At 38.9% G+C, this 12,032-nt stretch overlaps 2 protein-coding genes across 4 annotated transcripts in view; one reads left to right on the forward strand and one right to left on the reverse strand.

The window, feature by feature from the left end:
• srgap2 (SLIT-ROBO Rho GTPase activating protein 2) overlaps positions 1–1,833 on the reverse strand; it is a 59,668-nt gene extending 57,835 nt beyond the window's left edge. For both annotated transcript variants that reach the window (XM_051948114.1, XM_051948113.1), the window contains exon 1: positions 1,696–1,833. In XM_051948114.1, the coding sequence (XP_051804074.1) occupies positions 1,696–1,762 (67 nt within the window). In that variant the 5' untranslated portion in view covers positions 1,763–1,833. The remainder of the gene's footprint in view (positions 1–1,695) is intronic.
• A 403-nt stretch (positions 1,834–2,236) lies between these two features.
• Positions 2,237–7,487, forward strand: fam72a (family with sequence similarity 72 member A). Of its 2 annotated transcripts, none has more exons than XM_022197305.2 (4): positions 2,237–2,370; positions 3,953–4,030; positions 4,717–4,841; positions 4,942–7,487. In XM_022197305.2, the coding sequence occupies exons 1-4, from the start codon at positions 2,240–2,242 to the stop codon at positions 5,034–5,036; spliced, it is 429 nt and encodes a 142-aa protein (XP_022052997.2). In that variant the 5' UTR covers positions 2,237–2,239; the 3' UTR covers positions 5,037–7,487. The 2 variants fall into 2 exon arrangements, with proteins under 2 accessions (XP_022052997.2, XP_022052996.1); XM_022197304.2 differs by having other exon boundaries at positions 2,258–3,700.
• Positions 7,488–12,032: the final 4,545 nt, after the last annotated feature.

The raw sequence follows: 12,032 nt of genomic DNA on the forward strand, positions 1-12,032 counted from the left end.
GACAAACATTAAGTCCACAGTCTGACAAACAAAGCAGACAGTCCTCACAATGCAGTACGGACAGAAAGCCTATACACAGGCCGCCAAGCATAAACGGCAGTCTAAAAGGACATTGAGACGACAACACTAATGTCACTGTGGTGACAACCAAAGGAGTTATCAAATAGGCAGGTAAACAAGAGGAGGCAGTTAATAAGAGGAGGTTAACGGCAAGTTGAGGTACCCTGGACTGCTCTGTAAGTTAGTTAAAATGACAGGACTAACTGTTAGAATACGCCACCAATTCAGACCTTTGCTCAGATTTTGTGCAGATGTAATATGATGCTTAAATTACAAGCATCAAATTAAACAAAAACGCTTGGACAGAGCCCTAACCCTAACTCTAAAACATAACAAATTCAAATGCAGCCCAGCAGGGCAAGAAGGCACCACAGATGATAGGTGTGATACTGATTTCAATAATACGGTTTGCAATAATTATGTTGATTCCTTAAGTTGTGGAAACTTGTTGAGTCCATGCCATGACAGTAAAGCTTTGCTTTGGCCACTAGGCCTTACTAAAACACTTTCGGCAGGTTTTTGTTTTTATTTGTCACTCAACTGTATACAAAACACCACAAATTGTAGTTTGACAACATTTACCTTACTTATCGTAAAATCTAACTCACTGACTTGTAGCTCTATCAAACAGAGCCACAGGGGAGTGCTGTGAGGGGACAGTACGGAGGGGCGCTGGGTGTCATGTTGCTAAACAGAAATGAGAAGCAGTAGTGATGAGGAGAGCAGTGGCCCATCTTATCTAGCGAGCTGGTACTGCAGTAGCAGAGCAAACGCTGTTCATGAACACTATAATATCCTGTCCTCCTCTTCCTAGTACCTCTGCTCGTTTCCTCTCCTCCACAGGCTGAGGTATCCCCCACATAACCCCTATAGATCTGATCAGCACCCACTGTCACTGTGACATCTGAATCCAGTGTGTCTGCCTCAAACATCCACACACACCCATCAGCCAGTAAACGGTTAACATCTCAACGTCCCTTTCTAACAACTACAATCTGCTCTCCCATGTCCTTGATCATCAGCAGAAGCGGCACCAATGAACTGTGATCGATGAACAAGCCATAGCAACAAATTGATCATTTAATTGCAATCTGCGTTTCACGCATGAAGGGACGGCAGCGCAAACCAGCAGCACAGACGCGCAGGAGACAGAGGGGGGAAAGAAAACGCCCTGCCTTGTTCAATGTCGAAACCTCAGCACCTCTGGGTAGCCTACACAACATCCACACATCACCTTCATATCAGCTTTATAAGAGGCTGTGTTGAGGCCACATCTGGAAAACACTGCTGATTTCTGAGCGTTTTTTTCCCTGCTTTTGTTGGCCGTCTGTGCGCTGCTTTAGAGGCGAGCGTTTTCAGACACGCCGATCATGATGCCCTTTTCACGAGTACAATCATTTATATATTAGCGATCTGCCACGTCTGCATAATGACAATTAACCTTCATAAATGGTCAGCAGAATACAAAGGCAAGCCAACCCATTGCGCCTGATACGAGAGGTGAGGGGTGGAAAAGCCATGCAATCTGCCAAGTCCAGGAAAACACACCACATAGTAAGCAAGAACAGGTTTAACGCCGTATTGACTCGGCTTTGTGCTGTCAGATGACATCTAAATCACCATTTAAAAGTTTACCTTTAACTTGAGTTTCATATTCGGCCACGATCTCCTTGTCCTTTCGGAATTTCGCTGGAGACGTCATGGCTGAGTTTTGGAGATTAAACCACTTGCGCTCGTAGTCAAGTCAATTTTCTCTCAGTTCATCAATAAATCTGCCGTGGATGGAAGGAAAACGCCACTCCGGAGGCGGCTTTAGAGAGAAAAAGAGAGCCCTAGATGAGAGATTGCAGCTCCTCAGTGTGCCTCTGTATTGTCTCCCTGCCTCTACTCACTCAGGGCGCATTGTGAGTTTGGCGCTGCTGCTGCTGCTATCCGCCGCCGCGCCTCACCGCCTCCTCAAAACCGGTTATGGTGCAAACAACTTCAAGTGAAATGAGACTCATTCCCTTCTTTAGAAACTAGCATCTCGTCAGCCAGCACTCCCCAAAAAGTTTTCTTTTTTAAAATTTCTTCCCTGAGCGGGTCTCGGTCACGCTGCTGCCCGTGCGCCTGCCCAAACTGAAGTGCTCTCTTCTTTTTCTTCCCCCTCCTGAAGTAAAGCAGAGGAAACCCGGTGGAGATGGAGGGGCTGGCTGCTGGTCAGCCTCAGTGCGCAGGACAAGCATGGATGAAAACGTGGGTAGTAGTCATTTGGACTCAGAAACCACAATTGCTGCTGGCAAGCTCTAAACTGCGGGCAGAAAAACCGAGGTATGTTTGGTCAGGTGAGTTTCGTTTAAATGTTTGACAGAGAAGGCCTCAGTACATGGCAAACTTTAAGAGGAAGTCAAACTTTCAATACATTTAACCCACACAGTCCATAGGTAAGCTAGGTTAATGTGGGTAACGTTAGCAAAAACATTTTAACTTCCACTTGACATAAACTTTTAAGTCACGTTACAACTAGTGACAAGAGACTTAGTGTCTGCGAATATGATTATATCCCCAAGAAAAACCGTGACGAACCATGTGCTTCTGGGAAAGTACTTAGCTAACGTTAGCCCAAAATTACCCAAAAAGTCGGAGCTTTAGCCAGTTAGCAAACAACTCTTTAGCTCCAGCGTGGGCTTTACACATTCACTGATGATATCATTGTGATTTAACTTATCAACCATGTGGCGTTTGTCTAAAATAACAACTTTTAACGGAATATAGTGATTTCAGTGTGTCGTTAAGACGCACACCCTCTCTGGAATATCAAAGCAGGAACTTTTTTTTAATCGATGACTCCGCCTAATTTTATAGGACAAGCGAAATACTTCCCACACTACGATTAGTGAAATGGCATTTGAATGACATTCAGTTAAGCCAATTAGTTTTAAGAAGCTGTGAATGAGGGCGTTTCAGTTCGAATTTCTAACCAATAAAATTGAGATTTTGTAACGAAGCTGGCCAATGGCTTCGCTTACCACGAGGCATATCCAATCAGAGTGAGGGTTAGGGTCTTTTAAAGATAGTTTCAGGAAGTGCCGTTAAATACCAGGAAGTTGTAAACAAAGCTGACAGCTATTTAGTTAGCTGTTAACAACGTCTGGATGGATGCAGAGCCGGCGGTGTAAAACAGGCTAGTGTAACGCCGACTTTGTGTATTCATCAATAATATAGCCAGCCAGCTCTTTCTGAAAGAGTTCGCTTTGCGGATTTGTACATTCTTCCGTGTTACACAAGCTAACGTTAGCTGCCTTCCGTTCAATCGTCAGGAAAGAGGCTAACGTTTGCACAAGGACGTTGGAGCTCTCTATACCTCTCTGAGTTCATCTAAATCAATTTTTATTTGACTGAATTGCACGGATAGTTACGACCAACCGGATCCGGCTCTTGTTTTCTGCTGCATTTGGTGTCTGGAAGCAGAAAGAGCGAGAGAGTTCGTCCATTTTAGCAAAACAACAATGTCTACATCCAACGCTAATTTTAAGAACAAGTGTGTGACCCAGGTGAACTGTATATTTTGTGAGAGTCTGCTGTGCACAAGAGGCATGAAGGCAGTGCTTCTTGCAGACACTGAGGTTGAGCTTTTTTCCACCGATATTCCTCCGAATAGGTAAGTGCTAATTTTATTAGCATTGCTGCTAATCTTTGTTTATGTCTGTTGTTGTTGTTGTTACCAGGGTACGGTGTACTTCACAAACCTGTAATCAGTTTATATTTCAATATTGACTTAGTACGAAGAGGAAAACATACTTTTCACCAAATTGTGATTGATAGTTTTTCTTATTAAAATGTAAGGTTAGTGTGTGTTGCAGTGTTTTATTGGCTGTGTTTGATTCTCTTTGCACGCTTTCCCACCACCAAGGACTGTTGACTTTGTGGCCAGCTGCTACTCTACTGAAAGCTGTAAATGCAAACTGAGAGACATTGCATGTCTCAAATGGTATGTAAAGCTCTTCTATACTCAAAAAGTTTGCTTTAGGAACACCATCTGCTGATGTGAAAAGCTAAAAACACCTGACCACAGTTACCGCAACAAATAAGCATTTTTTTTTCCACATTTGTGTGTATTGTATACTGTGTCCAGCTGTTGAGCTGCAAATAGCAATTATTTTCAAGGTAGATTCATGATTTTTAATTCGTTAATCACTTGATTTATTTAACTTAAGCAATTACTAGCAGAGGCATTTTACAATGACAATTTAAAATGAAATTAAAATGTATCAAACTGCAACCTATCACATTTGATAGGCTGGTACTTGCAAATATTTTGTAAATTTAATTAACAAAATAGTAGGTAATCAGTTATTGTAATACCTACTATTAAATTTTGTAAAGGATAGCATAATGGGTGTCGTGTTACTGTTTCAGCTCTCTGCAAATACATTTGGAATGATAATCTGTATTTTGGCATTTATTTAAACTTACTCTTGTAGTAGAGTTTAGTGCTACAGTGAGGGTTTATGGAACCTCTTTTGTTTCCCCCGGCTTTTGTTGTTGTACACAGGGCAAAAACAAACATCGGTTAGATAATAGACACACTCTAGTGGAGTTAGCACTTTTCAGAAGTGCCCCTAGTGAAGTGCTGACTCGCGTTTCTTCTTTATTCTCTCTCCCTCCCTCTCCCAGTGGCAATGTTGTGGGCTATCATGTTGTAGCCCCCTGTAAACCCTGCCTGCTCTCCTGTAACAACGGCCATTTCTGGATGTTCAATAGTGATGCTGTATCTACTCTGAACAGACTGGATGCGACAGGTCAGTAAAAACTTCCCTTTGATAACACTGGAATTCAATGCAATTTCAGCCTGTTAAATGTTCATAAGCCTTCACAAATCACACTACAATGTGTCTGCAGGTCTGAATCTGCTCCTGTGGGGAGACCTTCCTGAGCTAGACGACAGTGAGAATGAAGAATCAGAAAGCCCATCAGAGGAGGAGTGTATTAGGTAGAAAGGGAAACGGACATTGTGAGAGACCTGGAGCACCAATATTTGAGAGCTGGAGCTAAAACAGTGTACAAACCATGCCGGGATGAGAGAGAAAAGACGAGCCTTAAAGGGTAATTGAACACTGAATCACAAAAGGCAGATAACTTCTGCTGTATTACTCTATGTGGGCTAAAACAGTAGTGCACGTCTGGCTACACCCAAGTGATGTCACAGGAGATGTTTGCCTTTGACACCAAATGGAAAATATCAGGTGCAATATTCTTGCTTGAGTTGTGGCTGTAAGCACAATGTGCTCTAAAGTTTGAACCTGCAGAGAAGAGCACAGGACAAGTTTTTGGTCTTTATAGTTGAGTGTTGAATTACCCTTTAAACCATGACCATGCCTTTCCCAATCACTTTTCACTGTTAAAAGCACAGACACACACATATATTCTTTTCACTGTTTGTATATTTGCGTGAGCTATTATAAACATGTAGCTGGAGTAAACTGAAACTAACAGACAAGTAGACTCGTTAATCCAGTGTGTTCTACTTATCTGGACTCATAGTTTTGATCAGCCTCATAAGAAGTTGAGAGTGTGGTATGAGTCAGTGGAACTTACCAGTGAATGCTGTGCTTTTTCATGCTGTTTACGCTTTCTCAGAAGATGGCTCCGGTTTGCCTATTTTCTTTAAAATGGCAGTTATAATCTGCATATTGGTTATGCTGTAATAAGAAAAGCTCCCATTAACAGTCATGTCTTAAAGGCTTGTATTCTCACTGTGTGGCTGGGTGTTGACTGAAGCTTTGAGTGCTTTTTAAACCCCTCGTATTGGACAAATAGCACAATTACTGAATTTTATTTATATATATATATATATATATATATATATATATTCCTTGCTTTTAAAGGGTGTATTTAATTTAAGTTACCTTATGATCTGATATTCTATCAGTGATTAGACTTTGATATGCTAATACAGTGTTTGCTACACCTCTGACAGCAGCAGTATGTGTTTGACACCCAGATGAATCCAACTGTAGCAGTATACCGTACTAACATACTAATCTGTGAATAGGGTGTGCTTCCACAAAAGCGTAGAGCAGCTGAGTTTAAAATTAAGTGTTTTTTCAAAGTTTAAGTCATATATAAAAAAAAGAATAAATATGTCTTGCATCAGTGATACATGAAAGCTGTAAAAATTAACTAAGGTCTCCAATTGTGACAGCCCACCTTTTAATCTGGTATCCATGCTCTGTTTTTGTTACACCGCCATTCAGTTTTATGTAGCAAAATACCTGTAGCATCTGAAGAGAAGGAAAAAGTGAACTCCAAAGAATCACGTAACATATCAGTATTTAACTTACAGACTGGCTACCCATCTAAAAATACAGTTCAGTTCTGTCATTTTGGGATAGTTTATTGTAGATTATTTCATTTTTTTGAGCAATCTGTTGTGATGTTAAAGTTAACCTTATAACAGTGCAGCTGACTATAAAATTTGCAACGTTTTAGTATTTTAGCCTGACAGATATATTGTGTTTGCTGACAATGAACCACTGTTGCGCTGTAGACTCTGGGTTGATGCTGTGTGTTAGCTGGCCATCACTATCAGACCAGGCCTTCTTCTCAGCAAGCTTCAAAATCCTCCAGTCACAAGGGACTTCACCCAAAGCAGTCCGTTTTTTGGCAGTGCCATCTATGTTGTTGTTTTACTGCTGTGCCCTGCTAATACTATGATCCCGTCTTAAAGTATCGGTCGTTCTGTGAGTGAATGACATTTGCCTGTGCTGTTGGCAAACATTGCTGAAGAGGCAAACATTGAATGTCACACTTCTTACCTGAAGGAAAAGGATAAAGGAAGAAGCTTTTTTTCATGTTACTTGCCCTCTGTTTATCTATGCTAAAGCCTTTAGTTGTGGGAAAAAACACTCATAGAACAGGAGAACTTGGTCCAGATTTTCCACTTCCGTCAACTTTAAAGTTATAACTGACAGTGTGTTACACTTTCACACCAAATACTGTCTGTGTGGTAAATTGATAACATACAGTGCATTTGATAGATATTTATTAAATCCACAAACCAAATATCTATAACCACATACTTCCTTTTTGTTTACAGACTTTGTTTACAAATGCTTTGGTTTGTATTGTGCTATAGTACTTATGTTTTTGTTCATGTATTTAATATTTCATTGTGTAGTGCTTTGTTTTCTGTTAAAGTTTGGATGTGTACAGTTTTACCTCAACAAGGTATCACTTGTGAGCTTCCTCTGGCTAGGACAATTGTTAAATGATAATCAAAAGAGCTATTTAAATGGCTGTTTCTGACGTGAATAACTTTGATTAACATGCCCTGCTGAAAATGTATATTTTGGAATTGCACTGAAACTGCATTGGTAGTTTGAAAAAAGAGGATTTGTTGTTTTGTATGCTTGTTAAATTAATAAACTTTCTTTTTTTTTTCAAAATATGTTCCTTGCTTGGAAGTTCTCTTGTCATTTTTTTCAAAATTGGATCTCAAAACTGGAAAAGTTATTGTGGGAGGAATAAAAATTATATTTTATGGCCTATGTACTCAAGTTGCACTGTAGAATATTTTTGGAATTTCATAAATCATTTTTGTATGCTTCCATCTTGTTTTAATTACTCATCAACACAATGTGGTGCACACAAGATCCTGATAGGGTAAAAAAAAGTTGGTGCAAAATGCTCAAAATATTGCAGTTTTGTCGTATTATTGTGCTTGGTTTTCCACATCCAGCAACATGAAAACATGGCTCTGCAGGTTGTCTAATCAGCACTGCTGATATGAGAGAGAGATCAAAGCTTGATTTTTGGTGCATTTATACTATTATGTTGTATATTTTATTCATGCAATATGACACATGCTGAAAATATAAGAGAAATGGAATCATGATAATAGTGACTAGATTTTCAAAGCATTGCTTGATCTGCAGTCCTCTGCGTTGTGTTCTTTGCAGCACTGTATGTTGTTTTAAACCCTCACGTGCACCAGGAAAACTGACCTCTCTTTGGAATGACCTGAATGAAGTTTTGGAATTTGTTTTTGCATGCCTCTGTATGAAGCATTCTCTGCTGCTGTTGGGACACGTAGAGGGCAATTTAGGAAGTGCCAAAAAAAAGTCAGATTCTTGTGGTTTGCCATGTTTTCACATGCATCTGTGCAAATTACGCAGAACATCGGCTCTTTGTGTTTTAACTTTCACTAAATGTCACCTTGGAGATCCCAACAAGAGAAGATGCGAGTCCCTCTCTCGATCAGCATGCAGTACTCCTGTAAAAGAGATATCTGGGAGCATTTGTAACCCAAAGGACAAACACTCCAGCAGCTAACAGTCATTGTTTCCTCAAAGTTTCCAGTGGTCGATGAGAGAACTAACTTGTTTGGGGCAGCAGCCTCTATTACGTGTGTTTGTATGACGGTGAATGAATGTGTAACAGGGTGTTGTAAAATAGAAGAATGCATGCATAGCACTCAATGCACGGATGCATTTACTGCACAAATAATGGATAAATTCCATCCAGTACTGTGTTTATGCTTCAGTGACGGCCACTGTGGGTAATCGGACAGATACTCGCCTTATAGGGCAGAGACTGACAAGTCTTGCAGGTCCTTTCCTACTCCACAAATGAAACAATAGTTTTAATCTTTCACAGTTCACAACTTTAACTTGCACAAAACTTTTATTTGGTGAATATTAACTACAGAAGGCACAAGTTCAGCTTTGAAAACACCTAAAGGTAAGATCACCATCATCTGTAGTCAGTGTTACGACATTTGTAAAAGTTTGTGTGCTACTGGCTCATGGAAGGCCTTTTGAGGATTTTCATTTCCTTGATATTGTTCCACTCATTTGGTCTTTGTCAGCATGAGTTGACATTTGGTCATGTTAGTATGGCATTATGTCATCCTAGTTAAACAAAAACTCTTATTAGTCACTATTTTTCAGCAGCTAGTGGCATTAAAAGTTTTTCTCTTTTTTTTTTTTGTTTTTTTTGTTTTTCCGACACTGAATCAAAGGTTATTTTGGCTTTTTTGACAAAAACGTTCGAAAAAAATCATGTCAAACCTAATTAAATAATAGAAATCAAAAATCTAAAATAAGTGATTACATAAGCATTCACCCCCCTTTTAAAGTAGCACAACTAATTCAACACAGGCGCGGCCAATTGGTGCTTAAAGTCACAGTTCTTGAAATGGAGATTATTTGAATGCAGTGAACGTATGTCAAGGGACTACAGTATAAGGACACACGTATCTGGAAGTGTCCACTAAATGGTGACTCAGTGCTCCTGGCTGTAACTAGTCTATGAAGACAAAAGAACACTCAGAGCAACTCCCTTCAAGTATAATTAAACCATCCCATCATTAAGAAATGAAAGGAATATGGAACATGCATAGATCTGCCAAAAACAAGTCATCCCCAAAAGCTGAGTGACATGGGAAGAAAGAGACAAGTCACCAATGATTCCTGCTCCTCATTTTCACAACAGTTCACTCCAGGGAGCGATGAGTGCGTCATTAAGCTGACTAGTTGGACTTTGTTGCTACTAGTGTGATAGTGAGTTGGACAGAAGTGCCACCATTTGCTAGAACTTAAAAACACTGGTGACAGTTCTTGTTCAACTAATATGACAAAATGCTGAACTAGTGTGATAGACAAAGACCTAACAAGCAGAGAAAATTGACAAATAGCCTTTTGTAACGACCGCGGACGATACCGATTCATAGATGTGCAAACTGTGACAATTGGGACGCTTTAAGGGTCAGAAGTCGAATAACTTCTGAACCACTTAATATTCTTTTTCTTATATCTGCTTTGCTTTTCAAGGCTGAATTTTGCATGTTGGCATTTTCCATATTAAATGTAATTGCCTGAAGGACTGTGTGAGGAGCGTCATACAAATTGTTCCACTAAAATGTCCTTGTAAGCCACAGTATTGAGCAAGCCTGGAAATGGAGCCGTAATTATGCTATTCATTATACCTGATTTTCCTGCTATGACATGACTTGTGAAAAAGCTTCCTGCACTCAAACATTCAGTGCATGAGTACAAGTAAAACAACAAGAGCATGTTGCTTAATCACAAAAACACCCAAGAATGTGATTATATTAAGGCACTTCAAAACCTCTCCACATTAAATTCACATTCATTTAAAGTCACTAAATTAGGAAGAACTTTAAAAGACTTCTTCGGAAAAGTAAAAAAAACAACCTGTTTATAAAACAGATTATGCTCATTTTGCTTCCTCTTACAGATAAAACAAAACTACACATGATGGTGAGTGAGATACCAATCAAGCAAACGTGCTCAGAAGAAGAGATCTGATCTGTCAGAAAAATCTGAGAAATTTTGATATTCAGAGTCTTAAACTACACTAACTGGAGCAACTGATTATATAATCAGACTTAGAGTCGTCAGTAGCACAGTATTTCTGAATACTGTAGTACTGCAGCGTATTGAAGTAGAACTGTATGCCTGATGCTTTGATACATCTCCGGCAGAGCACTCTGGCTCCCTCTGTTGGATCTGAGGTGCAATGACAAGTCAAGAAAAGATTTTTTATTTTCTTTTAGTTCAGTTACATCAATATAAAATGTATGTGTGACATTCCAAAATATTGTAAAAATTTTTTTTTGCCTAATTTTAGCCTGTGTGCGTGCATGTTTATCACAGTGATGCTCAAACTCTTACCTGTTTTTTTATTTGGATCTATTGCTGCTGATTGAATGAGTGATCCTCCTTAGACGTGAATTAAGGGAGGTCAACAAAGCTGATATTAGAAAACACACATTCAATTTGTGCAGTCTGTAAGGTAAACTATGATTACGACCTATTGTAGTCCTCTTTGCTCATTGAAGAGTGGACTAGAGACCTGTTTATGAAATAATACACAAATCTATATATTTAAAAAAAAAAACACAGAAAATAGGGAAAATCTGGCAACAAAAGTATTTAATGTGGTAACAGATTCTGAGTTTTTTTTTCTGAAAATAAAAAATAAAACATGAAAGGTGCTTTACAGAGTCTCAGGTCAGTGTCCATAATCTTCAGGACAGAGCAGCTTTGTGTTGTCCACAGACAGCTCGTTGACAGGTCAGACAGAAAGCAGAATGGGCTGCCAGTGTGACTTTGACTTGAAACAAAGTGCTGATTTCTCAGGTCTCTTAAAAGCACCAACATGTTATTTTTGAAAGTCTAAATGAAATATAATGTCCTTTTAAGATAATATAACTCTTCTTATGTAAAGGAAACATTCAATCTGACCTCTGACTTCAGTAAAGCCACATCTCAAGCAGCCAAAGACAACGTACGCTCCCCACCCCCAAGAAAAATCGGCTACAAAAAAAGATTAACACAAGAGTTTGCATCAGTGAATTTGGGTTATGATAGCTTCTAATGAAACTATGTTAAACTAACAAACCCTACTAGGCCACTTGGAGGGGGATCTTACCCACAAGTCTTATCAAACCTCCACTTATTTAATGATTGGAAACATTGTGGATTACTCTTATCAAAAATGTTGTTTTTAAAAGTAGTATTTCTATGTTATTTAAAATAATTTTTAAAGTTTTATGTACTTAATTACCATAACAGAAGTATTTTAAGGTAGCAAATTAAAAAAAAAAGTTGCTCCATTGCAAACTTGGTAAAAGAGGGAAGCTGAAATCCTGACCTCAAGGTGAATAAAAAAGTAGTTGGTTACGCATCATATCAGGCTGATGCAAGTACCAGCCTTATTGAGTCAAACCAACCAATTAAAGTTTACAACCCAAATCAGTAAAAAAAAAAAAAAAAAAAAAAAAAATCAAATGATGGCTATGAATCCCTTAAATTATTTTTGTAAGTGTAAAACTTAATATCTTCTATATAAAGACTGTAACTGTAGACCTGTATCTGTTAGAACTACCACATTAAAGACACAAACTTTGACAGTTGTGTCGAACCACATGAATTGCACATATATTTACATGTATTTAGAAAATTGAT

This window comes from Acanthochromis polyacanthus, chromosome 5 (genome assembly GCF_021347895.1).
Source record: "Acanthochromis polyacanthus isolate Apoly-LR-REF ecotype Palm Island chromosome 5, KAUST_Apoly_ChrSc, whole genome shotgun sequence".
NCBI lineage: Eukaryota > Metazoa > Chordata > Actinopteri > Pomacentridae > Acanthochromis > Acanthochromis polyacanthus.